The sequence below is a fragment of the Phalacrocorax carbo genome, chromosome 1 (genome assembly GCF_963921805.1).
Source record: "Phalacrocorax carbo chromosome 1, bPhaCar2.1, whole genome shotgun sequence".
Taxonomy (NCBI): Eukaryota; Metazoa; Chordata; class Aves; order Suliformes; family Phalacrocoracidae; genus Phalacrocorax; species Phalacrocorax carbo.
Window position 1 is genome coordinate 79,325,717 of NC_087513.1, and position 27,114 is coordinate 79,352,830.

Consider the following 27,114-nt stretch of genomic DNA (forward strand, 5'->3'; position numbering starts at 1 on the left):
CAAGGTTTGTTTACTCTTTTCCCTCACCACAAAATAGCCATGTCACAGGGATAGCAATTTGACTTTGTTTTCACAAATAAAACACATAAAAGTGATTTCTCATTTCTCAGCTGGAGTGTATTATCTTCCAGTTATATCGGGGATATCAGGTGCATAATGTAACGTTTTGGACTCTGTTAGATAACTAATAGCAAACAGCAGTTAGTTCCAGGTGTTAACTGGGCTGGTTCATGCTGCCTCAACAAAGAAATTGTACAAAGATATTTCAGACTGGAAGTATTGGCAGAGAATAACAGATTATGTTAATCAGAAATGTTTGCAGTTGATTCTTTTCCTTATTTTGCTGAAGTAGTGTTTTGTAAATGCACTCGGCATCTGCAAAATTACGCTGCATCTTGGGTCTCCATGAGATTGGAAGCATTGCTCTGAATAAAGCAGATGGTTTAGTGATAAAATCTTTGTCAGATAATCTACAATAACCTGTGCCATTTTCCTTTGGTGTGTAACCATGCATTCCTAAAGCATTAGGTTAATTATTTGTAGTCTTTTATTTAGAGTCCTCATTAATATAATTTCTGATTATTTTTTCTTCAGTAACGATGGTATGTATGTTACAATATTTTTAATTTCTATTTTATAGACATATAAAATACTTCTTTTTGATGAGCCTTCTGACAGGCTTATGAGCATCAAATATAGATATTTCTTAATACTTTGTCAGGTTACAAGCCAGTAGGATTTATATGAGAAATTAAGGTGGTTCTTGGAGACAGGATAACTGTTGAGCTTTAAAAGGAAGTGACGATTGGAATTTATTTTACTAAATAGTTTCAGGTTATGGAAATTCTGTAGGTACTATAACTGATAGCAATTACACTTCAGTCCTGTAGGTGAAAGAAGTTATTTTGTTGCACTTGTCCAATATAATGTTCTGTTATGTTGTAAAATAATTAGACATCACAATCAGTATTGCCCAGATTCTCTTAAAATAAAAGCTGCATCACCTTTTCAACTGATCCCCTCAGAAAGAAGTTGAGATGTGTATGAAAACTCTTGTTTTGCTTATAAATATTCTATTACAGTGCTGGCAATCTGGCACAATGTCCTAATGGGTATTTAATATATCAAATAGGAAAACTTAATTTGACTGTTAGTTTTAAATACAGACAAGCTGTGCATAGTGATAGAGTAGCAATGTGACATGTCTAAGTAAAATCAATAGTAATGTATCTGTTGTCTGTAACTGGTGTTAGAAATGGTGGATAAATTCCCATTCTTAGTCTCCTAGCTATTTTTATTTGCTACACCATGTGATATAGAAGATATTTTCCTTTTCTAGATAATACTATCCTGTTTCAAAGAAATTGGGCAAATAGTTCTTTACTAAGGGTCCTCATAGTATGAGGTGGCAAATTAGTAATAGTGAGAGCATCTGCATTTATTCCTACTCAATGGAGAGTGGAATTCTTTCTCGTTTTGTTTATCAGATCAGATATTTAGAGATCTGATTCTTATAATTTGTCTTTCAGTCTTCAGCATTCAGAACTGTCTGTTGTATTTGGCTTAGTTTTAATAGTCAAAATAAAATGAACCTTCTGAAAACTTTACCTCTGTTATGCTGGACGGATCCTGAAACCTTAAGTGTTTACTTTCATAAAGAACTCCCATTTTAGTGTGTGAACTGAGTAAAATGAGTAGAAGCTCTGGTTTTTGCTGTGTTTGTGTCTGCTACTCCTTTAGTTCTGTCCTTCAAGATACATGGTAAGCTATTACACTGGGGCAAAAAAATCTGTATCTTTGCTCTACAATCATATTTGGGTTGGAAAAAAATGTGCCACAAGCTAAATACTATAACAGTACTGTTTTCATGAATTGCAGGAAAGGTAATCTAACTAGACACTGTTTAAGTTAACTCTGTTTTTAGCCTCAACATAGTTTCTTTCAAAAACAGGTACAACAGTGCCACAGTTGTAATAAATTGTCCAAAGATATATAAAACATATTGTTTTGTTCTAATCATCAGAGTTTATTTTTACACTACAATTTCAATCTCCCCTTGTACCTGAGGGGTTAACATTTTTATCTCCATTCACTTGGCTAAAAATGAATAATGGGTACATAGATGTACCGCTACAGCTATTTGGTATCACAATTTAAAAATGCGGGTACTCTGAAAATTAAAGGACAGTTTTTTGCCAAGTCTAATGTACTTCAAATAACATTGATTAGCTGGAAGGATGGAAATTATGGAATAGAAAGCCTTATGTAATACAGATTTTTTTAAAAAAAGTTTTGCCTTACAGTCATGTAATGAACACTTGGAAAATACTATAGGAGTTCTATATATGCACCATTGGTTTTCCATAAAATAGCAGAAAAAAGGAGGAGTGTGCACTGATAAGTGCACCTGAAAAATAAAGAATTTATAAACTATGTGCACAGTGCAGGTTGTTAAAAGCATAGCCTTTAATTGTCTTTAGAGTAGGTTATTTTGCCCTCAGTTACATCTGTGTAATATCTTCTAAAGTTATACACATATAATCGAAGGCAGACTTTTGCCATCAGCCTAGGGATAAATGCCTTGACTGTAGATATCTTGCCTCAAAACATTTTGAAAAATTTTTTTTATATATATAACTGAATACAAGTGATGGCTGTCTTTTGTCATTAGTATGGAAAGCATTAATCAGCACTTTGTATTGCTTTTAACTGTACCCTTTTGGTCAATTACATAGCCAAAACAAAAGGGTTTTTTCTCCAGATTAAATGCCTGATTTTCATAGGGTGACTCTGTCACAGATTATCAAAGGAAGTGATTGATTTCCTAATATAAATTGTTCAGCATCATGGGAATCAAACTAGTTGGTATCTGAAACTTTAATATCAAGCAAGTTTGCTTTTCTTGCATAACATAGGATTTTTATTGTAAAATCAGCATTTGTATATTCCCATATAGCCAGTTATTGGCAGTTTCAAGATTCACAATGAACTGCAGTGAACACGTGTTCTTTGCAAAGGCCAGTGTTGAGTGGTAACCACAGTAACAGAGCTTCGCTAACTGCCCGTGCATATTCATTGCATGAACAAGACTGCAGCAGTATGTCTTTGTACGCCTACCGAGTATAGCACAAGTTACTTGGTGTAAAAGATAAGTTTCTTTTAGCAGAAGTGTATCTATGCGCAGTAGTAACACTCTGCTGTACATTTACTAATTCCTTACCTGACAAGTGAATAGAAGAATTAAAATTTGTGACATTTTCTTAGGAGTCTGCTGTTACTCAAAGTTGACGACACTGGTGGCTAGTTTTGAAGGCAACTATAAAAACTTATTTCACTGTAGGAAATAAAGCTAACTCTAGGAATTACAGATATATTGGATTGTGTGTGCTGGAACACTCTTGCTGAAGGTGTTCTTTGACCAAAGTAGGTAAAAAAGTATTAGTCTGGCCCACTTCTACAAAGATTTTAGTGTAAGACAGTATTTTGTTCTCTGCAGTGTCATAAGACCTATCGAATCAATTTAAGAGAGATGAGAACAGAGGACCAAATCAGCATATCTAAACCTGTTAGATAAGGTGAGAAAAGACTGCTCAAACATAATATGTATGCATATTGATATTGGTTATTTTTCTATAAATTTTGGTGGGAAGTGCATGATGCCTGCTATAGAAACACAATATGTAACTTTCATCAGCAAAGGAGAGAAAACAACAATCTACAGATTGATCTTGTCAGAACTTTAATTCGTATTAAAGTGTTTTGGGGGTGATTTTTTTTCCTTCCCCTGTCCTGTTGATGATTCACGTTGCATAAAGCTTCTGGAGCAATAGAATGTTGCATAGTATTTCACTATTGGATTAGAATTCATGTATTCAGTGTGCTGTAACTGATTCAAATGATTTTTAAAAATCTGATATTGTAAGTATAGGATTTTTTAAATTGTTCTTTCACCAGTGTAAAGAAGTTTAAGTGACGGCTCTGCTTGATCAAAATGGTGGACACCGAAAACCAGCTCTATCCCCTTACTCCCTTGGAGGAGGATGATATAGGCAGCCCTTTATCTGGAGAGTTCCTACAAGATATGGAGAACATTCAAGACCTCTCTCAGTCTCTAGGTGATGAGAGCTCTGGAGCTTTAAGTTTAACAGAGTTCCAGTCACTAGGAAATGGTCCAGGATCTGATGGATCAGTTATAACAGGTAAGAGAGTTTTGGTTTACCATAAAATTTTCTTTTCTAAATACAACACTGATAGAAATTTAAAACTCTTTTAATGCAATAATTGTTGTTAATGACTGTAACACTAGAAATATATAAGCTGATTATAGCATGATCTTAAAATGTTTAAAATTAATTTGTTAGACAAATGTAACTGAGATACAACTGTAATGTAAAGTTGCTGTGTTAAATTATCGTTAGTATCAACACCTTTTTTCAAAAGAATTTTTAAAAATTCCTATTACCAGTGAAGAGGTTACTATGTATTGCAGTCATAGAGAAAGTCACAATATTGCACTAAAGGAATTCCACATTTTTTTAAGTTTTTGTAAATCACGTAGATTTGAAAAGGATTGTGAAATGTTTGCCAAAACTTTATAATCTAACCCCTAAAAGCTCACCTAGAATTCCAGTGTATTTTAGTGTACTGATGTTTTGAGCATGCTCTTTTCTTCCCCTTCTCAAGAGTAGCATTGTTCAGCTAATGACTTCTGCCCTGGTTAGAGTAACAGTCTCAGAGTGCTAATGCATTACGCAGTCTTTAGTCAAAAGATCTTTGTGAGAGGCTTTGTTCGAGAGATCAAAATGGAAGTCAGTGAAGTGGTATGGGACACTGCAATAATGTCAGCAAGGTATGCCTTCTGAAACTGTGGTTTTACAAGTCTTTTAGCAGTTGACCCGGTTTACGTGATTTACGATTAACTTTCTGGCAGGTTTTTTGGGGGGGTTTCTTACTTTAAATCGATTCCCAGGCTGTGACCACTATTTTACCTTACAAAAACTGCAGTAATACAACCGAGGTGTGCCTCTGTACTGAAGTGGTTGAAACAAATAGTGTGAGTGTTGGAGGGAGAGCCGCCTCTTGGCACTACTGCCCAAAGTAATGTTTGCAGAAATATGATTTGGGTCTCTCTTGGTTGCAGACCTTCCAGTTAGAGAGATGCCTTCTACAGGAAAAGTTTTATTATGTGCTGGGTTTATAACATGGTCCTCCTGAGACATGAGGCATTTTAATTTTGTGTATGTGTATACAAGTACTACAATAATTTAGAGCAGCTTCTAGTGTTACCTTCTAATTTGAGTATTCAGTGTTCATTGTAAAATGTTCCAGTTTTGCTGTTGGAGAAGATGGCAAATGTAAACTTTCAAGGCTCAGATTCCATAAGGCAAGTAAAAAGAAATGAAAATCACACTTTAAAAAATCCTGGGTTTTAGGCTGTTCTTGATGGCTGATGCCTGATGCCTGTAGGCTTGGCAAGTGCTGGCAATGCAGACACTGGGTTCTGTGCCAAGGTTTTTTCCAACATAATGCTGACCTACATTCATGAGTGTCTTTTAATCTTTCTGGTAAAATAACACACCCATTAATTTGCTGAAGTCTTGTGGTGCAAGTTGCAAGGTGGAAAATAAAAGAAATTCTGTCCTCAGAAAATATTTTCTTCAAACAAGGCGGAAATATTAATTGAAATAATTACAGTTGGAATGTGTTATTTTTGTAATGTTCATCTAGTTGTAAAATGTCTGGAGAGTTTATTTCATTGTACAGCAATTCAGAAATGCTTTTCCCATTATAAGCAAAACGTGAAATATCTGGGCAAGGCTTCTATTGCTGGATTATCTTAAGCAGACATTTACGTTACCTTCCTTTTAATATCTGTTCAGCCTTTCTACTGATGTGCAGGAGCATGCTTTCACTTTGAGAAAATCTCTTTAGAAAGAGAAGTTGTCTACCTGCTTTTTAGGCCTCAGTTTAGATCATTTAAAACTATGAGTAGCTCTTCAAAAGGCACGGGGACCTTAAGCATATCATAAGTGTAACTTATTGGGAGCTAGGAATATGTCTCTTGTCATACCATAGCAATAGATCTGATGATCAATGCTATGGCACAAGAGGTGGAAGATGTAACAGCAAGATAAGCTGATAATAACCTTTCTGAAAAGAGCAGTTGACAGGTTGAACAGATATTGTGATACAAACTTGAAGTCATAGGGGGCTCTATTTCATTGTGGCTCAGGGTTTTTTTTTCTCGTTATATTTTGTACTGTTTGTCTTGAGAAGTAGGTACATGTTGAATACTGCTTTTCAGTTTCAAATTTACATTATTTGTGAAGATGATATATGTGCATTTTTATGGCTAAGAAAATTTCCTTGATTTAAATGAAATATTAATTCAATTTCTTTAGTTATTTTAAGTTGTGGGATAAAAAAGATTAATGTTCACATCAAATTGAGAAACATTTGAAAAATTCAAAGTAGGAAATGGAACGCAGGAAAACTGAAAAAAAGCTTGGGTGTCTCTTATTTTGTGTGGTGCATATTTATTGAATCCTCAAGAACCATTATCACCCTTCTAGTTCTTGCTTTCAGAGTTACTTCAGTAAGGCTTTTTTTTGGTTGACATTGCATGTCTCATCAAAATAAGCAAGGTCCACCCTGTATTTTGTGTGTGTTTGCAATGTTAATATAAATATTAATTATTTTTCAATTGCTTATGGTCAAATTGTTAGTTCATGTAATGACTCATGATTATTTTTCAGAATAAGCTCATTTTTTGTGTAGTTTTAATATAGAAATGGTATCAGTGTTGATAGTATAGTATTTATGAAGTGTTCCTTTTTCTTTTAGACACCCTTTCACCAGCATCCAGTCCTTCATCCATTAGTTTTGCCACAGCTCCAGGTAGCATAGATGAATCACCCAGTGGAGCATTAAACATTGAATGTAGAATTTGTGGGGATAAAGCCTCAGGCTACCATTACGGAGTACATGCTTGTGAAGGTTGTAAGGTACAGTCATAATTTTCTTTTTAAGAACTTAAATCATGTTGCTTTATTTACAGGGTTACAGGAATATAAACATTTGTTACATAAATGTTTAATTAATGTAATTCTAGCCATCACAGTTATTTAAATAATAAATATATCTGTGATTTTCTTTCTGAAATAAATTTTTCAGATACCATAAGTGGATACCATAACTCAATACCAGACCTTCATCAAGCAGGCGCAATTTATAATGATAATTTTAATGCTGCTTTTCTGGATGTAGTTAGTTAAACAATAAAACAATTTAAAACACTAAACTGTGACCAAAAAAAATCAAAGCCTACTTGCTCCACTAGTGTTTTATTTGTGTTGGGAGTATGGCTGTGACAAGCATGCCAGTTTGGTATGTTTCCATTATAACAGTAACAAATCCTGAATTTCTCATCTCCACCACATTCACTTAGTAGTGTACCTCTTGTAGTTTTGGGGCCAGTGCATATCTCTGGGGTAAATTACTGTTATCATTAGTGTATCATTTTTGGGATGATATGGCCCATGAATCATAAGATTCTTTTCTTTTCCCTTCTAATGCTTTAGCTTTCCTTTTTTTCCCTAAATTATCATGTAGAGTGGGAGAAATAATTGTATATGTGTACATTTTTCTTCCATGTGCAATGTCAGAATATGATAATTCGAATATAAATCTTAGAAAATAATGCTAGGATATCTATTAGAGATGGGGAGCCAGTTCATAGTTGTGTCCCACAGTCCAAATGCCGTGATGTGACATCATGTGAAGCAGAATGTTGCAATGTCTCTAAATTTGCTAACCCTATGATTTCATAGTATGAGACTAACCTTACATTGCAGTATCAAGATTTCATGGTAAGATCTGTTAAGTTATAGGCTTTTCTTTAATGCTCATTTTTGTGTCCTTGGCTTTTCTCTACACTGTGCCACACTCTGTATGGCACTTGTCATACCCCTCACATTTGCTGGATGAAGAAAAGATGCATTAAATCTGTGTCTTTGTGTGACTTACACATAGGAAAGATGACAGAGGACACTGAGAGAATGCATACAACAGCAATATATGACTGCTTTGCTTAATCCTTAAGAGCAAATCTGCTTGGGTACTCTGGGCTCTTGGTCCTTTCCCAAGAAAAAGGGCTGAGAGCTACTTCTTCCTTTCATGTTTTCCATTCTATACATGCCTTCATACACACCACTTCATAGATTCTTACCTTTGGACAGGTCATGCTTTGCATATTGTTTTGCTAGTGACATAAATGAACAATAAAAGAAAAGAATTTACCTGTATGAATGAATTTTAGTAGTCAGCTTTCTCTAACATTACATGTTATTTTCTCAAACTTTTTATAGGGCTTTTTTAGAAGAACTATTCGTTTAAAACTCATCTATGATAGATGTGATCGCAACTGCAAAATTCAGAAAAAAAATCGTAATAAGTGCCAATACTGTCGTTTTCAAAAGTGCCTTTCAGTTGGAATGTCACATAATGGTAGGTAAGAGTGCCCTTAATTTGTTTGTTCCTACCCAGAGTCTGCTTCTGGAAGCAGGCACTTGGCTATCGTTTTTTTACTTACATGTGTGAGTTGAACCTTTGGCTTTTTACATTAAAGATCATGGCGAGGGACACCAGTTTCCCTAATGAGTAGTTAATGTAATGGATGCACAGCTGCCAAATGTACTATTATGAGCCTTATACAATTGTGCTGGATGTCTGTTTGTCCATATGAATGTTCATTTAGTTGCTTTCTTCACCCAGAACTTTGGCACCATTACTCCCATTGAAACAAATTTCAGCACTGGAAGAATTCTGATCAAGGGCATTGTAGAGGAGTAGGAGGAGAACAATTAGCTCATTGTGGGAGGGAATAATGTAGGATAGAAATCTGTAGGAATCCAGACTTCATTATTTTTCAGGTTACAGTGCAACAGCTCTTGGGCAGATGGTTCAGGGAGTGTAGGGGGAGGGTGAAGATCTGTGCTGACTGTGGAACAGGAATCTGGTAGGTTGCTTGTTAAATGGAATGGTAAAAATTCAGAGCATTTAGATATTAAGTTTAAAAATTATGTTATTGTTTGTGTTAATGATTTAAGATAAGGCCCGTAAGCCTTACAGGCCAATTTCAACCCACAAGGTAGTTTTTTGCACAGTATGTAGCTTGCTAAGCAACTTTGGTAAAGAGGGAGAGGCCAAGCCATGAGAAAGTACGTTTTGGTTGGCCAGATGACAGTAGTTTGCTTTCCCTATGTAGGTCTGATAGTGTCAAGGCTGAACTTGGGAGCAGGTGCAGTTTGGGAGTAGGTGAAAAGTAGGTGAAAATGCTGGGCTAGATGAAAAGCTGTGGGTTAGGAGACAAACTTTGTAAATGAACTATGCAGTCAAGATAGCTGGGGTGGGGATGTGGTTGGGGAAGCTGCCTATGACATTGTAGGCTAGATTCCTAGCAAGAAACATTGGGAGAGTTGACTTTCTTGTTCTGGGGAAGTCTGGCTCCCTTGTGGTGAGCCTTGACTGAGATTAAGGCCCACTGGGAGAGGGTTGATAGTCCCTGCAAGACTGGTGATAACCTTCTTGAAGCAGCAGACTTGGGAAGAGTGTGCCAGCCAACAAAGTAACATCTCAGGGCAGGAGTTGAGCTGTGCTGGTTGGCAGGAATTAACATTCAGTTGAAGCTGTTTCATCCTACTAAAACGCTGTGGGCATCTGTGCTCCAGCTGAAGGAGCAGTATCAGTTTTACTGCAGCAAACACAAGGGAGGCAGCGGGGGAAGATGTCTGCTAACTTAGAGGTGATACTGCTCAGGAAAAGAGCTAGAACTAGATTTGTAGCCATGACCTTAAAACTGTAAGTTTCAGTTTAGAGCAGGTATTCTTCTACTTTTCTGATAGATCCATGGCCAGATTCTGAACAGGCCTTCCATATTGAGCTTCCATCCATTAAGCCCAAAACTGTATTTCAGATCATGCCTTGAATGACCTCCTTATACCATGGGACACCTCCTTATGTCATGAGAAAATTCCTTGGGCATGTTGAAGGGCTAATTCTGCATGTGCTCTGAATTACTCAGTCTAAGCAGTGAAGTTCTGTGCTCTCACTGGTTAGATGCTGAAATGCGATCAGAGTAACAAGCTATAATAGCCATCTCAAAACCTTGCACACCATCGGAGAGTAAGGCTTCTTTTAAAATGGAGCTGGTTTAGTTTTAAACTGAAACTGAAGAAGGATGTGGACATGCCTATTTTATTGCTAAGTGGTAAGGCCACTTGCCCAAGAACTGGGAGACCCCCGTGTCTAGTGGGGTTTGAAACTCGCATCTCCTGCCTCTCAAAAGAATATCCTAATGACTAGATTGGGTACTCAAGCTCTATTCTCATCCTCTCCAGTCTTAAAGGACTAATCTATTGCAAAAAGAAGCATAAAATCCTGGGTCTCAAAGGATGTTGACTGTGGCCGTTGAACATAAATCTGGGTGTGTCTGGTCTGTTTTGTTCTCACTAGACAGTACGGATGTGTTGAACTGAACATTCAGTGCATAAAAAACTGAATGCCCCAGCAGGTTCAGAATCAGCAATGTGATCCAGGCCCAACACCATTGCAGTGGTCCCTGCAGAGTAACTCCCCAGGCAGCTCTCCAGCTGGCGTGTGCACTCTCTGCCACGCTCCTGACATGAGTTTAGTCAGTTTTGTTAGAATTCCCAAGGTGGACTTAGAGTTTCATGTTGGGAGTTGTAGGACACGGCACGGAGAAAACAAAATACGACTACTTAGGTAATGTAGAAGGAAAAAGGCATGCATTCTAGCTGATTGCAGATACCAGTTTGTGTTTTGAAACATCTGATTACCTTCAGTTCAGCATTTTGTCTTGATAATTAGTCACTGACTATGTTGGAAAAGATAAGATTTTTTCACTCATGAATTTGTCATAATAAAGATACTACCTCTACCTCAGTTTTTCTAGACAGAAAGTCTTACACTCTAATTAGCAACGGTAAAAGGCACAGTTTTTTTTTAACTTACATTTGTTTTACAATTATGTCTTCCCATCAGCAATACGTTTTGGACGAATGCCAAGGTCTGAGAAGGCCAAGTTGAAAGCAGAAATTCTAACAGGTGAAAATTATGTAGAAGATTCAGAAATGGCAGATCTTAAATCACTTGCCAAAAGAATTCATGATGCTTACCTGAAAAACTTCAATATGAACAAGGTTAAAGCCAGAATCATCCTTGCAGGGAAAACTAATAACAATCCAGTAAGTACTTTTGCTCTAACTTTAAAGTAAAGCTGGCAAGTACATAAGGTGATTGTAATAATTTGTTAAACTCTTAAGCAAACCTTTTAGAAAATATCACGCTAAAACAGACACGAAATATGCAAAGAGTGCCTGTAGTAAATATGGTTGCTTTTAGCCACTATTGGAATAATAGGAAGCTTTAGGAAAATCAGGTGATTAATTTGTAAATGGAAGCTCATAACCTTAAGTTATAGTAGACACAGAAGGGAAAGAAAATTAGTTCTTAATTTTAAAAAAGTGACATCTGAATGTGAATACCTCTTGGTATGGGTGGGGGAAATGTTTCAAAATTAATTTTCTATTATGACAGTGAGGAAAAAAAGGACAATGTTTTTTCTGCCACAAAGGCCTGGATAAATACTGTTAGCTTTTAAGTGTACAGGAGCTCTGTATGACCTTTGTTTTAATCACAACAATTTTAATGGCAGGAAGGGAAAGAAAACTTGAGTTGGTAATTCCTTGTTTACAGTTTACATTTCCTCACCTGGCCTTCTTGGTCTTTACAGTATAGTTACTTTGAAAGGGAGAAGCAAGCAAGGTTGTGAAGACACTTATGCTGTAGAGGTTATGTTTCTTTCTGGATAATTTAGCCAAGGTCTGCCTAATGCTATCAACTGCTTTTTGTTTTGAGCAAGTGAGATTGTATAACCACTGTAAAGGGCTGACTTGTTTCACTTTATGCATATTTTTTTAAAAATTTCTGTTGTGATTTATGTTAACTATATGTAGAAAATAAGTATCTTATTTTACCAACAATTTAATTTTAGCAAAAATTTGCAGGGAAGGAGTTTTATGTATGCCATATTAAAATCTATGTAACCGTGGGAATGAGTGTTACAAAAATTGTAAGCAAGCTGTCTTCTAAATTATGGAATTTGGCATATTACAGTCTAGTTTAGCGAGGCATACGGGCTTCTACATTAAAAGAGAGGCATATGAATAATCCCAGTCCTTTTCATTGGATTAAAGAGATGCATAAAATTAAGTGCAGGTTTAAACCTTTTTTTGGGGGTACAAGCTGACATAAGCCTACAGTAAATACCATGCTTTAACACCTTACCAAGTAGGTATCTGCGTAAAGTCCTTCTCAAGCTTGTTACCACATGTCAGAATCGTAAGTTACAGTATGTATTGTACACACAGGGACTCTAGATCACCACATCCTAATTTTTGTATTTGCAGTTATGTGATCAAGGCTCTCAGATTAGTCATCCGATTGACTAGCTAATAGTGGCTTGCACATTTCTCGGTGATTTTACAAGTAAAAATTAATGAAGAATCAGATCTAGTACGTTATAAGCAGGCTGCTTCTTCATTCTTCAATATGCAGGGAAGGGGAGAGGCTTTTTAAGCTATTTTATCATCGCTTGGGAAAACAGAAATTTTAATTTTCTTGTGACTTTTTAACAGAAAAATTAAAAAAGGGGGTGGTTGTTCATAATTAGTAATCTACCTGGTTCTGAACAGTGCATTAACAGCTGATTTCAGTGAATCCTAATTTTTGGCACCACTATAATTCACTGCAGAATGAACTACTGTTTTTTGTGATGACAAGGTATCGCTTTTAAATTTAGCTCTTAAGTCCTTGGCCATACCTGTATTCTGCATAGTGAAATGATGATAAATTCCAAAAAAAGATTTACAAGACAGTCCACATCTTTTATAAAGGGTTTAGAAATGTGGTGGGTTTATTGCTTTGCCACTTTCCACTCCTATCCACATGCACGTAGAAAGTTCTGTCCTGGGTAACTGCTGAAGTGACATGGAATGTGTAGATGCCATAAGCATGTAAAAAGTGGACAACTGTGGGAAACTAGCATGTTTGAGAGTTTTCTAAGTGAAATAAGTGAGTTGTATGAGTTTCTAACAGAACAGCAAGCATTCCTCATGATATCTAGTCTGAGATGAGCAAAACAGCACAGGGGAAGTGATTTGCTTAGCATTTATAGAACTAGATTTATGTTCAAGGTCAATTGCCATGACTTTGGCAGGCTGGAGAGCATTGGGTTTTCTTGTTTTTTCTTAAGTGTTTTGATTGCTGCTCTTCAGATAATTAGGAAAATATTTTTGAGTTCTGATTGTTCTTAAGGAAGTCTGAATGCCTTTTTTTTATTGTTTTGTTTTGTTATATGATGTTTTAAGAGACCAGCTTATCAGTTTGTAATGCACGTACCTTTTTAAACGAAGGGGGTTATGGAAAAGACCATGATCAAGGCTAAGATTTTGTGTTGTCTGACATTCTAGTGGGATTCTGGGTTTAGAGATGACTTAGCGCTAACTGTAGCTAGAAAGATGAGCTGAATTTCTGAGAAAGATCAGCTGGGACATAGTCTCTGAAAATCTGATGTTAAAACACAAGAGTAGTACAGGGTTCACATTCTTGTGCAAATCTGCTGTCCTATATTTAAATGACTGTCTGTATTCCCCCTAGGATACTTCAGGAAAGCATCATGATGTGCATCAAGTGTAGTTAGTTTAGGAATCGATAGGAGTGTAGGCAGAATAACCTGGACTTCAGGAGAAGGTAATACAAGTGTTTTGTGAACCTTCTGGGATTTGTTCTGAGATGGATATATGCATACTAAGCACAGTACTTCTGGATCATCACTTATAACTACCACATAAAACTAGATTAAAGATATGTCATACATACTTACATTTTGCTATTGGCGTTGTTGTTTGCAGAGCAGACTTGTTCTTAGATACTGCAGTTTGTAGTTCTGTAATACCTTGTTTGTCTTTATGCAGAAATGTGAAAGAACTCATGCTTTACTGGCAGTTGAAGACTGATTAGCATGAAAGTTAAAGTTTATAAAAATTCCTGTTCTTTAGAAAACCAATTATTAATAACCACTATTTTGTAACCAAATTAGTATTTTTTTCTCTGTAGCCATTTGTTATACATGACATGGATACCTTGTGTATGGCAGAGAAGACCCTGGTGGCAAAACTGGTAGCCAATGGAATTCAGAACAAGGAAGCAGAAGTTCGAATCTTCCACTGCTGCCAGTGTACATCTGTAGAGACTGTCACAGAACTTACTGAATTTGCCAAATCTATCCCTGGCTTCTCCAATCTTGACTTGAATGATCAAGTGACACTCTTAAAATACGGAGTTTATGAAGCCATATTTGCCATGCTAGCATCTGTGATGAACAAGGACGGGATGCTGGTAGCCTATGGAAATGGTTTTATAACCCGGGAATTCCTGAAAAGCCTGAGAAAGCCATTCTGTGATATAATGGAGCCAAAATTTGATTTTGCAATGAAATTCAATGCACTGGAATTGGATGATAGCGATATATCCCTTTTTGTTGCTGCCATCATTTGCTGTGGAGGTAAGTGCTACATATTTGTTCTTTAAGGTAGTAAATTTAAAAATTTTATTCATATGAATAATGTTAATGGAAAAGCTGATGTGTTCCTTGAAGATTCAATTCTACCACTAACATTGTCATTTTCCCTTTTAGCAAGTTTCATGGAAGATACTGTGTAACTCTTAACAGTCCTGTTCCTGTATTTTGCGTTGGGGAATTGTAGACCTGCTTGGAATTACTGTTTAGCCTCACTTAGAAAGGGGTCTAGCTACTCTCTGCTTTTAAAAGTGGGATGTGAAGAGCATTGGTTTGTTTGTTTTTGTTTGGGGTTTCAAGGATTTTTGTAAAAATTTAAGGCTGGGTCGGAAACAGTATTTTTATCTGCCAAATGGGCAGGAAAAAATACTGTGTAATGAGCCTGGAGGCTGGTGCAAATTATAGCTTTGCTTATCTTTGACACTTGCTGATTGCATCATGTAATAAGTTCTGCACAAATGCACAGCTCTGGTACACTTCCTGTGTTCTGATTTTAATATCACAGGCTATTTAAAAAAAAAAAAAACAGCTTACTTAGCTAATTTAAAAAACTAGCTGATGGTATTTTTAAAAATTATTTCATAGTACCGAAAGACATGGTGTTTTGGTTGGGTGTTTTTTTTGGTTTTCTTTGTTCGTGGGTTTGTTTTTTTAATGCCTGTTGTTTGAACTCTTTGAGTGAAGGAACACGAATGCAATCCTGTCTTTCCTCCAGAAAGTAAGGATGTTCATATTTAAGGTTAAATTCAAAACTATCCATAAGCATTTTGATAAAGGCAAATAAAAGATCAAGAAAGTTCCAACAAATGATCCCACCTGCCTTTTCTGCCTTCTGCCATACTTACAGAATGTTTCACTGCCCTGGTTGCATCCTCAGCAATTACAAGAAGAGAGATACAATCTGTAGACTTTCAAAAGCTTCACGTGCTAGTTTAGACAGCAAGTTCCCATCAGATCTTTAATTACTTTTGCACAATACTTTGGTATTTTGACATTTTCAGAATTCAAGAGAGTTCTTTGCATGCAAAATACCTTCTGTTTGTTTGTTTGTTTTTTTCTCTATCCTTCTCCTTGGAACTATCTTAAGTTTTCAAGAAATGTATTTAGTCTGTTGTCCCAGACTTCTTACAAAGAAGTTTGATCTGGAGAGTTAAGGTATTACAGAACTGTAAGTAGCTGAAAATGAGATCATATGCTAGAAAGTGTGAAACATCCTTAAAAGGTGCTTCTCTGCATCCTGTCAATAACCTGTGCTATGGCAATATACATTTGGGAACCAAGAGTGAAAGCCTGTTATTCATGTCTTCTTGTATTGCTAACAAACTTCAAGAGCTCTCTAGAAATAGCCATGTGCTTTTTTTTCCATCCTTACTGTTTGAAATCTGGTATCAGGACATACAGAATGTAGAACTGGATTCCAAGGCTGGATACTTCTGCTGGGTTTTGGGGTGAGAGGGTGATGTGGGTTTTTTCCCTTTGTAGCACGGGTTGTATTCAGTAGTACGAAATCTCTCCTCAAATAACTGTGGGCATTGAAAAAAACTTTGGCCAAACTTTTTTTCTTCTTTTCTTTTTTTTTTTCTTTTTTCTTAAGAAAGATTCATTTTTAGCCTCATTGCCCTCAGTGTATCATGTAAAAATACACTGCTGCCTACAATATAGAATCCATAAAGTAGCCTACTTCAAAGAATAATTATGAAATATGACATGTATCCTTTTGTTTGTCTTGAGAATAGATCGTCCTGGTCTTGTAAATGTGGGACACATTGAAAAAATGCAGGAGAGCATTGTGCATGTACTGAAACTTCACTTGCAAACCAACCATCCTGATGATACCTTCCTCTTCCCGAAACTTCTCCAAAAAATGGCTGACCTCCGACAGCTTGTCACAGAGCATGCGCAACTTGTTCAGATAATTAAGAAGACTGAATCTGATGCTCATTTACACCCGTTACTACAGGAAATCTACAGGGATATGTATTAAGGATTTTTAGTATTTTTTTCCACAATATTTAAAGACAAGAGCAATAGTAATAACAGATGGGAGCAAAACTACTTGCACAATTTTCTGCTGTTCACTCAGTCCAGAGCATGAAAAATCTAAAAGCTGCATAACTGGAGCGTTACACTTCTTTTGGTTTGGGATCTTTTGTCGTCTTTTGAAAGAGTTCTGCAGAAAAATGATCATAGTGCTCATGAAGTGTCTTAAAATGGTTCTTTTATTCGGAAATTTGAAGGTCGGTAAGGAATACGTATTTGTATAATAAATCAGAATGTTAAGTAACAGACATGAACAAAATTGTATTTCCTCTTGGCTTAGTTATTTTAGAATTAACATAACAATTCAGCAAATTCTCTCTGGGTATATGCACAATCATAAAGATTATGCACTTTTGGCTAATGGTAATTACTGAGAACCAACTAACACTTTTCCTTACAGCAGCCAGTCTAGGAGTATCAAATGGTTGGATATTACTGTAGATACACACCTGAAAAATTTGAAAGACCTTTGATCCGCTGCTGGTTTAATTCCATGAAATGCAGTACAGCTTCACACAGTATCACATTAGATTACCTTAGGACTGGCATGCTTAAAAGACGGTTCTTTTATGAAATTAAATTAAATCCGAAGAGTTATCTAAAATACAGCAGAGATGCTCCATTCAGGTGTTTCTTGAAGAGTAAATGTGACAAAGCAATGGAACCCTTTTCTCAAAAGTGTATTAACGAAATATGAAAATGTCTCTGAGGAAAAATACATCATACCACGTGTATTTTGGAGAACTTGTAATAGCTCAGGTTGCTGTTTTGAACTTAATACTATTTTGAATTAGCAAGTGTTTTGGAGAGACTGAAAAATCTTATCCTAGCCCAGAACAAAGAATTTCAGCTGCATAGCATTCTAGTGCAGTGATAGCTTACTCTGAAGAAATGATCGTATAGGAAAGGCACCTTCTTTCTTGAGTAGTATCTTGGCAGTATAGAATAGTGTGGACCTGTTTACATTTCTGGTGAATACACTGTTTTAGATTTTTTCCAGTTACCCACTTGGACATATTTCCTTCTATTCCTTCTTAGGCCTTGGCAATGGAAGTATTCGCTAGATTGTTTCACCAAATTTTGTCCTTGTTCATACAGCCATAGTGGATAAGGTGACAATATCACCAAGAATAGTGTTTGTAGGTGTCAGCTGTGTAATACTCTGAAAGAGAGCACAGTTGAGAGTAAGTTTATCATGTTCCCAAGAGTAAACTGTGATTTTACAATAGTACTTACTCCTAATGCAAAATAAGCCATAAGGAAACTGCCTGGCTTTGCCGTTTTACGGGATCTTTTATCAGAGTGTACTACACAAAAGTGCTAGTTGCATGCAAGAAACTGCGCTATTTCTGGTTTGTTTGTTTGTTTTTTTTTTAATACTGTAACTTCACATTATTATTTCTTTATTTTACTATTTGTTTCGTAACACAAAGATCTCAGGAGCCAATCTTAGCATTTTCACAATACTTAGGCTTTCAGTGGCACAGGAAGACACTTTGTACTTGTTTTATTGTAGCACATTTCAGTATCTTAAACCTTCACTGCAAGAATTAAGTAAGATTGATAAAGCGAGAACATCACGCCATGATTCTTATTTTAGTCACAACATTTGTTTCTTTACAGGCCCGCTGGCATGGCTAGACACTGGATAAATTACAGCTTTAAAAGCAATTTGGTATTTATCCAAGCAATGGTCATTAGCAGAGGTTTTTAGCGTCAGATATATTTAGTGTAAAATACTGAAGCACAGGCCTCAAATTTGGTGACCACCTGGGGCAGGATAAGAACAATAAATGCATGTGAACAAAACTCTCTCCCCTTCCCTGTCGCCATGCGGCAACAGGAAGAATAGGCCTTATGTTACAACTACTGCTAAGACTTCATTAAGAGAAGGTGGTTGTTGGTCTTATCAGCAGATGAGAAATAGGTTGTCTTTTGTGTCTTGCAGCAGTACATAGCATGCCTTCAGAAATAATGAGGATTTTAGCAATGATGCTGCTTTAGTCTTCAAGGCAGCCATGTTTCACTAAGGAGCTGTGGGGTTTAGGCATAAGACATTGAGCATTGAAATAATGGATATGCAATATTACTCACTCAAATCATCAAAATAGCAGCCGTTCTGTGATGGCATACTGAAACTCTGATAGCCAACTGTTTTAGGTTTGTCTTCTAAAAGAAGTGTAAGCTGAATTTTTTTTCTCCAAAGCTCAGATTTATGCAAAGGGAAAATTTCAAGGTTCTGTTCCCTAGTTTGGGTGTGCTGAAGTTTTTCAGGAATATCAGGCACCGTCAGTGTGGACAATAACTATTTTTCCTGCTCTTGTTCTTAGAAGTGTCTGAAAAACTTTACTGAAGTTTTTAAAAAAATGTGGAAAATTTAATAATAAACACTTAAATTCTCAGCAAGACTATAAAGAATTGAAAACGGCATCATTCAGTGGAAGAGATAACATTTAGCTATACTAGCAGCTGTTTGTAACAGGTTCCTGTTATTGGCATTAGGAAAGTGCGTAATTTGCATTTTTCCTGTTCCAGATCCATTTTGTTTCGTTATTTGAAAACCATCAAGCGTTTTTCAACTTGTTCCTTGGACACTGAAGTTTGATTTCTGTTTTAAATTAAATTGCAGACTTTTAATGAAAAAAAAAAAAAAGGAAAGAACACATCTCTAAATTACAAAAATAGGAACAAGATGTTAGCGTGGCCTAAAATTATGGATAGATTCCACTGCCCACGCTGCTGCACCGTGCACGTACCCACAGTTTCTTCAAAGAATGACACAGGGCAGACGATTCACTTCCTGAGTGTTAATGGGCAAAAGAAGTTCTTAATTTCTACATTACACTTTTAACGAACCTCGTTAGCTACTTCAGTAGGTGCCTGCGGCAGGCTTTTGCCAATTAGATTTCAAAATTACTCCGTTTATGTTTGGGTTTTTTTAAGTTTGAATCCTGAACTAGTTTGAGATACATTACTGAGGAGCCTTCAGCATCTCTACCTTGTACAGATCATCTAATATTTTAAAATACTCATTCTGTGAAGGGAAATAGTGATCAGATTTTAGCATTAAAAAACTATTAAAGATTTCCTGGCTTGTTAGGTATAGTTTTGATCTGATTCTTATCAACATGACTTATTTTACTACCATAGCACTGAAGAACTCTGTTAGCAACCAGGTACCCACAAACAGATTAAGAAAAGAGACAACAGACGGGTAGAGAAAAATCCTAGGAAACAATGGTATGACAAGTTTTCATCAAGCTTCTAGCTTACTCATTTTTGAGGGTTGGTTGGGGGGGTGTTATTTATTGGGATGCCCTAGGTACTTTGACAGATGGGAAGGAGAGAAAAAAACAAGGAAGCTTTTGTGTCAAGTGTTAGGGAAATCTGATGGTCATATTTATCTCCTTAAATATTTTCTTTAAAGGCGCACTGTCTGCAGGGTAACAGCACACAACTGCCACTCAAAAAAAAATCAGTTACTTTGTACCTTTTTAAATTTCAGAATGCCACTCTAATTTTAGACACAAATTGGCAGATGATAGGAATGCTTTGCACTTGCAGTAGTTGAATCTTTCTTTGCATTTAAAGAAATCATTTCTATTTAATTGCCATTTCCATGTGCCTTTGTGCTTTGGTTCTAGCCAGCTGCTAGAAAGCTGAAGTGTTGCCAAAGAGCATATTTTTGCATTATTTCTGGCCCGCACAGATTTAGGAAATACCAGCAGTTGCACTAAGTCTGTTCTCATGAGAGAGCTAGCACAAGTTTGCAAATCAAAGAGCTTTATTTATAAGCATCTAAACATTTGTTTGTTTATTCAAACTGCTAAAACTTGGGGAGATTTATGCATCATGAGAGCTGGGTCACATACTGTTAAATTTGAATTTCCTCCTTATTTCTAATGGAGAGCCTGGATGACTTACACACCACCTCAGACAAAGCAGTTGGGGAAGATGACACTGTAGCTGCCTGTACTGTCTGAAGAGGAACAATTTCAGCTCTGTCTCTCCTTAAAAGCATCCCTGTTACTTAGCTGAAAATCTGCAACTACATTTAACAAATGCATTTGCAGCAGTTGTGATATTGCTTAAGCATAAGGTCGTAAAAATAATGGTCCTTCCCTGAAAACCCTAGTCCTTTAATAAGTGTTGAAATGCAAGTGTGGTATCTGGTGCTTGCTTGTATCTCAAGTGCTGTCTTGATAATCAGTTGCATATAATTTTTTTGATGTAGGTTTAATCAGCTTTATTATCCTTTTACTAGAGATATAAAATATATGTGGGTTTGATCTGAGAGTATTGATATTGTTACGTATTGTGGGATTTTTTTAATTTAATGTAATACCATTTCTTCATGTTTCAAGTTGTAAAATACAAGAATATAATTGCAAGGTATAAATTTTCACTAAATCATATTACAGAGGTGCTTTAAGAAAAATATGTAAATTATTTAATTTAAATATTTGTTTCATACTTTATCTTGTGAACCCTTTTGTACAGTGAGGAAAGATTTACTTTTATGGGGTAAGGATGATGGGCCTGAAGTCAAAGACAAACTGCTATTTATTCCTGTCTGGTCTTTATTACTGTATCGTTTGTAAAGAAGTATCACAAATTCTGTGACTTACCTGTCTCTTTGGTATTGACATCTGTAAGAAATTTTTGAAATATATTTTCACATAGAACATAGACTTCCTTTTATTTAATTTTAATAAAAGTAAGTCTAGGTGAGGAAGAGCTGTAAGCCCAAAATCGAGTTAATACCTCTAATGTTTTAACTCAAGTTCACCAATATGAAAGTTCACAGAACTAAGTTCATCTTTGCTTTACAGCACGGTTTTTCGTTTCCCGTAAAGAGAAGCTAAAAAGACCTAGGTCCTGTTAGTACTCCATTTTCTGAGGAACTGATTTGTGGCTTGCTAAGTAACAATGTGTGCTCAGGATTATTTCCTGCTACCTGCACTGAGGTCGATCTGCAGTTTTTATAGACATATTTTAAAATACGTCATCTGGCAGTGCAAAACACGATGCTGCAATGCCATTATTGACTTTTCTGTAGGAGTGATCCCTTTGTGATTTTAAGTAGAGATGAATTCGGAATCTGTTCATAGGGATTCTGCATCCTGTGACTCAGGTGTGACAGTCTGTGCCTACAGCATTCCTGCTAACGAATCCTCTTACAGCAACAAATTACCTTTTAAAGGTATACCTTTTATTTCACTCTGGTCAAAACATAGCATCTAGTACAAGCACAGTATATGACAAATGTTCCAGATTATACTTACCGCATTTTATTTATAATAGATAAAATTTAATTTCCCCAAATCGTTGCAGCTTGACATTTTCCCTTGATCAGTGTCACCACGCAGGTGTATTGTCTACGAAGATGTTTGTGTCATGGTTGTAAAAGCTCTAATGGCCTTACTTGTGGTAACCTACAGCTACTTCTTTTCTCACTTTCATAGGCAGCAATGAAAAAAAAAAACCTGTGAAAGATACAAGCAGATACATCACTTTACTCTGTAAATACGTGGTAAAAATTCATGGTTAACTAACCCCATCCCAGGACAAGGGTGTTTCCGCTTTTGTTTTCTCTAATGTGCTTACCGGTTTTTTAAAATCTTTTTTGGCTTCTGAAGCTGTTTTTTTTGTGTTGTTTTGTTGTGTTTTTTTTTAACTCCTTTATTGCGTTAGTCGATCTTGTCAGATTCCATCGCAAGGGTGTTTCAAAACAGAATTCCTATTGCGAGGACCTCAATTTCAGATGAGTTGCCTCTGCCCAGGGGATAGGCCGCATGCACAAAAGATTAAGCTGATTACAGGCTGGGCCTTAAGTAAGGACTGCAAGATCAAGCGTAAGGTACTTGAAGTTGTTTTTAAGTATTTTGGTATATTTTCTCAGTTGGATATGCAGGTACAGTAGTCCCTATTGTGGAAAAGACACCAGCCTTATGATCAATGCAAGAAGTTTCATGGCATTCTTTACACTTGAAAGAAAAAAAAAAAAGGGTGGTATGGGAAAATACTAACCAGCTGAAATACTGGCAACATGCAAGTCCTGCATCCTGCTCCTGCTGTGTAGGAGTGCAGTATAATCATTCGAAATCTGTTTGTGATGTGCAACAGGAACTGTAAGAAGGTTAGCAAACCTTCTGGTGGGTGATTCATATGCAAATCCACGCTTCGTTACCTCCGGCACATCCAGATACTCTAGGTATGTTTTGCCACACGGTAGCGTAGGGTTGCCTTCGTGGAGACACAGTGCCTTTGCCCTCCTGTTAGCAACAGGGGTGCTGGCGGTGCCGCGTGCGTATTCAGACGGGTATCCACGGGCACTCGCCGGCAGCGCCGACCGGCAGGCGGCTACCGAGTGGACCACTACGGCTCTTCTGCCGCCGGCCTTCGCGCAGGCAGTGGGAGGGAGCGGCTTCTGATCAAATAATCCATCCCTCTCCCCTGGGAAATGAATCCCGTGGGGTAGGTGCCTGTGTGAAGCCATGGCTCCATCTCAGTAGCCCCAAATACTTTCCTCTGGTTTCAGAAGCGGAAGAACATTCACGGCTTTAGTAATTTCTTTAGTAATGACAAATCTAATCAACATTTTAATATTACAGATTTTAACAAGAACACCCCTCTTAGCTGTTTGACACAGTCTGCTTTATCAGCTTCTTGGATGAGCTGCATTTCATATTGCTCCTGCTATTTCACAGCTTATACAAACAATTGCTCCTAATTTTCTTGAGGAATGTAACACAAAAGTTTAATTACATCATGATGTTAAAACCCTTTATCATGTCTTAAATTGTCTGTTATCTGATATGACACAAAAAAGCACATTTTTGTCAATGTTGCCAAACCCTAATCGCTAGAGCTAACAAGTGTTTAATTAAATCAAGATATCAATATTAAAGAGAAAAAAAAGAACAACCCAGATCATTGTTTCCAGTCACTTCTGTTTTTAGGAGATTTGGGGTACGTTTTATTACAGTGAATACGGAACTTACAAAGAGTAGACATTTCTTGCAGGGAGTAGTCAAACCTAATTCTCATGGAATGCTTGTTTCCCAGTAAAATACCACTATTTCAAGCCAAGTTCCCAAGTTTCTTTCTGTCAGAACAAAGCAAATGACATTTTCAAGAAAGAATGGAAGCCCTGGTCTCAGAGGGGTTTATAGGAAAGACAGTCTCTTGCACTTATGTAATGCTCACATTCACGTAGCTAAATATGACAATGCATTCTCAAAGTTACCAGCCTATTGATCTGGGATGAAAAGACTTGAACTAAACATTTTTCTTCTTTTTTACATTCTGATCTTTTTTTCTGTCTCCTTTGAAAATAAGAGGTTGAATGCATAGTGTTTGTATAGAGACTGCTAGGAACCTATGTGCTTTAAAAAAAAAAAGTCATCCTTTAAGATTGAATGTAAACACGGTTAATTTGAAATATGGTTTTGCCTTAATGGTTTTGAAAAAATAAAGTATTTTTAAAAGTGAGTTTACTGACTTGTGCTGATCTTTTATTTCCAGGAAAGTAATTAACTGTAATGTCATGGTTTTAAAGCAAACATACTTGTTCCACTCTGCTGGCTGCCTCTTGCACGTTGTCCAAAGCAGCTGCCAAGTCTTAACCGAGTCCCTCATTCAGTGACCGTGCGTGCGTGAATGACTTCTACGCACACGCCGGTAGTTCTGTCGGGCGCTCTCGTGCCGCCACTCACGATCTCAGCTGATAACGTGTGTCAATGTTTGCAGAGTCAGGACGTGGGGCGTGCAGGGGGGTGGTGCACGTGGGAACGGTGGCACCCGGCGCTCCTTCCGTGACAGTGCCAGTGGCGTGACAGTGCGTTTTGTGCTGCTCTGTGGCAATTACGAACCTGAATGATTTTGCCTTAACCTGATTTGCCTTCATTTGGTATACAAAGCCCAGCTGCAGAACTCAGCTGCTTAACTTTATACCTGGGCATAATCATGCTGATTTTTAGTAGTGAACAAGAGCAGATAAATTCTGGTGGGATTGGTGCCCAGCTTTTTTTTGGTAGCATCAAATAGCTGTTAACAAATTGTGTTAAGTATGTTTACTACATAGGATGTGTGGATTGCAAGGACAGTTTAAAGGCAAAATGATAGTTGAAGCATCTTTAAAGTGCTGATGTTTACAGATTTACTGTTAGACATGCCTTTTAAATTAGGAATGTGTGCGTAATGTACATATATACATTGCGCATATATGTTTATATATATATTTCATCAGTGTGTGTGCTGACCCACCGTCCTGCTGTGCCCTTCCATTCTCATTGACTGTATGACAAGCTTGAGACATTTGTTGAATTCAGGAGCACTGAATGCACCTCCGCATGAAGCGTAGCACACTAACTAATTTGATGAGCCTGGCTTCAATTAAATCGGTTGAGAGGGTATGTCACAGATAATTGTTTTCCTTCAAGAATCTGGGGATTTATTAAGCTGGTAAAAGAGTGCTGAAGTGAAAATTACAGCAGAGGATAAAGAATCACATTTCTTCATCAGCTGTGCTCAGGGGCATTGAAGGCCTGATTTTTGAGCAGCAGAAAGTGCTCTGAGAGCCTGATGAAACCACACTGTACGGGCTGTGCATATCTTGAAGTGTAGGCCCATGGCTGCAAAGTTTGTGCAGGGTGGCGCCTGGGCTGTGAAATCACATATATACCAAAATGTTATGATACAGCAGTCATAACGCTCATGTTTAGAGGGAATATAAAAATGTGGAATACATGTTTTTACAGCTGTGCACAGCTAATAATCCTTTGTCCTGCCAGCAAGTACCACATTGCATGTAGGTCAGCTTTCCTTCCTTAAAGCATGGGCCAGACGTGACGACAGACCATATCTGGTGGCCCTGGGCTACTCAACCACTTTGTGGTACTTGCTGGAAGTATGCTTTTCTTCACCTAAAAGTTATGTGTAACCAGGTAACTGTGAAGCAGAGGTAGCCTTGACCTAGCCTTTTCTGTTGTACTCAAATAAATGCGCTGAATGGGGCCAAAGTAAAAACTCTGTAGTTACAGATTCTGCTCCCATGTAATACTGAGTCTGCTGCCCCTCCAGGTCAACTTAACATATATTTAAAGGTAGGATTCTTTCTGAGGGCTTTAAATGATTCTTCTAGCACATCATGATGGCACAGATAATCATTATGACTAAATGATTAACTGCCTTTTTCTTGAAGGCTATAGAGTAGGTTGAGCAGGAGAGAAACCAGCTCAGAGACACCAGATCCTTCCCAGCACATTAGTGGGTGCATCTCCCAGTCCCAAGATAGACTCGGATGTCATAAATCCAAAATGCACGGTCTTGTTTAGATGGGAACTGCACTAGCCAGCCTTTTAAAACCTACTTTCAAGCTAAGAGTCAAGATATAACCTGTTGCAAACTGTGAAATACAGGAAATAAAGTGTTTTAGAAAGACATTTGCTGGTATAAACGTGATCTTACATCATTATGTTGCTTTTTGTCAGCTTAGTTATAAAACTACAATTTTAAGCTGGAAAAGTGCTGTGATTCTCTTCGCAGTTGTGGTTTTAGCATAGGAGATGCCACTATTATTTGTACAGAACAGCCAGATACACTACAGCTTTTAAAGTCAGTGTGTCTAACATGAAACTGAAATTTAATATCACCCATTTTAAATAAGTTTAATACCACTTTTCTTTGAAAGTGTAGTCTCTTGTTACTGCAAAAAGGAATCTGAAATGTTGACTTCTAAGATATATCCTTTTCCACAATTAAAGATGTATATGTATTTTATGTCTTAAAGCACGTAGAGCTTGACAAGAGTACTAACAGGTCCATTATATATATATATATATATATATATATATACCTCCTCTAGTAGCTGCCAGAAATTCAAGTCCTCAACAGAGGACACCAATGTACTAGGTTGAGAAGAAAAAAAAATATTTTAGGATACTCAAATGTCCTACAGAACTAAAAATAACTCAATGAAATACTGTTCATTTCTTTGAACTGTGCGTCCCTTAATGCTACCAAAATGATCAAGGTTATATGTTGGCATGACAAATTATATGGATGGAAGAGTTGAGAAAAGAGGAGATGTTAACCAAGGCATGAACAGGTTCTGAACCAATGGCCAACAAAAGCTTGAGTACGTAACGTGACTTGGTGGTTAGGGAGCATTCTAGACATACCCTTAAAGTGCGTGACTAAGGGGTTTTTACATAAATGCCACCTAAATCTTCCTTGTAATTAAAACAAAGTCAACACAGGTAATTGTGAAGCTAATTTTTGAGCTAAGCGAACTGCTGTTGTCCTGACTATTTTTTACTGTTTTTTGACATTTCTGAAATCCCTATTCTAGCTGCAGTTTAATTGCCCACTTCAGGAAAGAATTGCGCTTATTAACTGAACTTTTCTATTTC

General features: G+C 37.0%; 1 protein-coding gene across 9 annotated transcripts in view; it reads left to right on the forward strand.

Moving 5' to 3' along the window:
* The window catches only part of PPARA (peroxisome proliferator activated receptor alpha), a 43,868-nt gene extending 19,675 nt beyond the window's left edge, over positions 1 to 24,193 (forward strand). For 7 of the 9 annotated variants that reach the window (XM_064461432.1, XM_064461440.1, XM_064461424.1 and 4 more), the window contains 6 exons: positions 3,955 to 4,199; positions 6,844 to 7,004; positions 8,367 to 8,505; positions 11,062 to 11,264; positions 14,197 to 14,644; positions 16,396 to 24,193. In XM_064461432.1, the coding sequence (XP_064317502.1) occupies positions 3,992 to 4,199; positions 6,844 to 7,004; positions 8,367 to 8,505; positions 11,062 to 11,264; positions 14,197 to 14,644; positions 16,396 to 16,643 (1,407 nt within the window). In that variant the 5' untranslated portion in view covers positions 3,955 to 3,991 and the 3' untranslated portion in view covers positions 16,644 to 24,193. Of the gene's footprint in view, positions 1 to 3,496; positions 3,576 to 3,954; positions 4,200 to 6,843; positions 7,005 to 8,366; positions 8,506 to 11,061; positions 11,265 to 14,196; positions 14,645 to 16,395 lie in introns of those variants that run through there. The other 2 variants (XM_064461449.1, XM_064461485.1) reach the window with 2 other exon arrangements.
* The last annotated feature ends 2,921 nt before the right edge of the window (positions 24,194 to 27,114 follow it).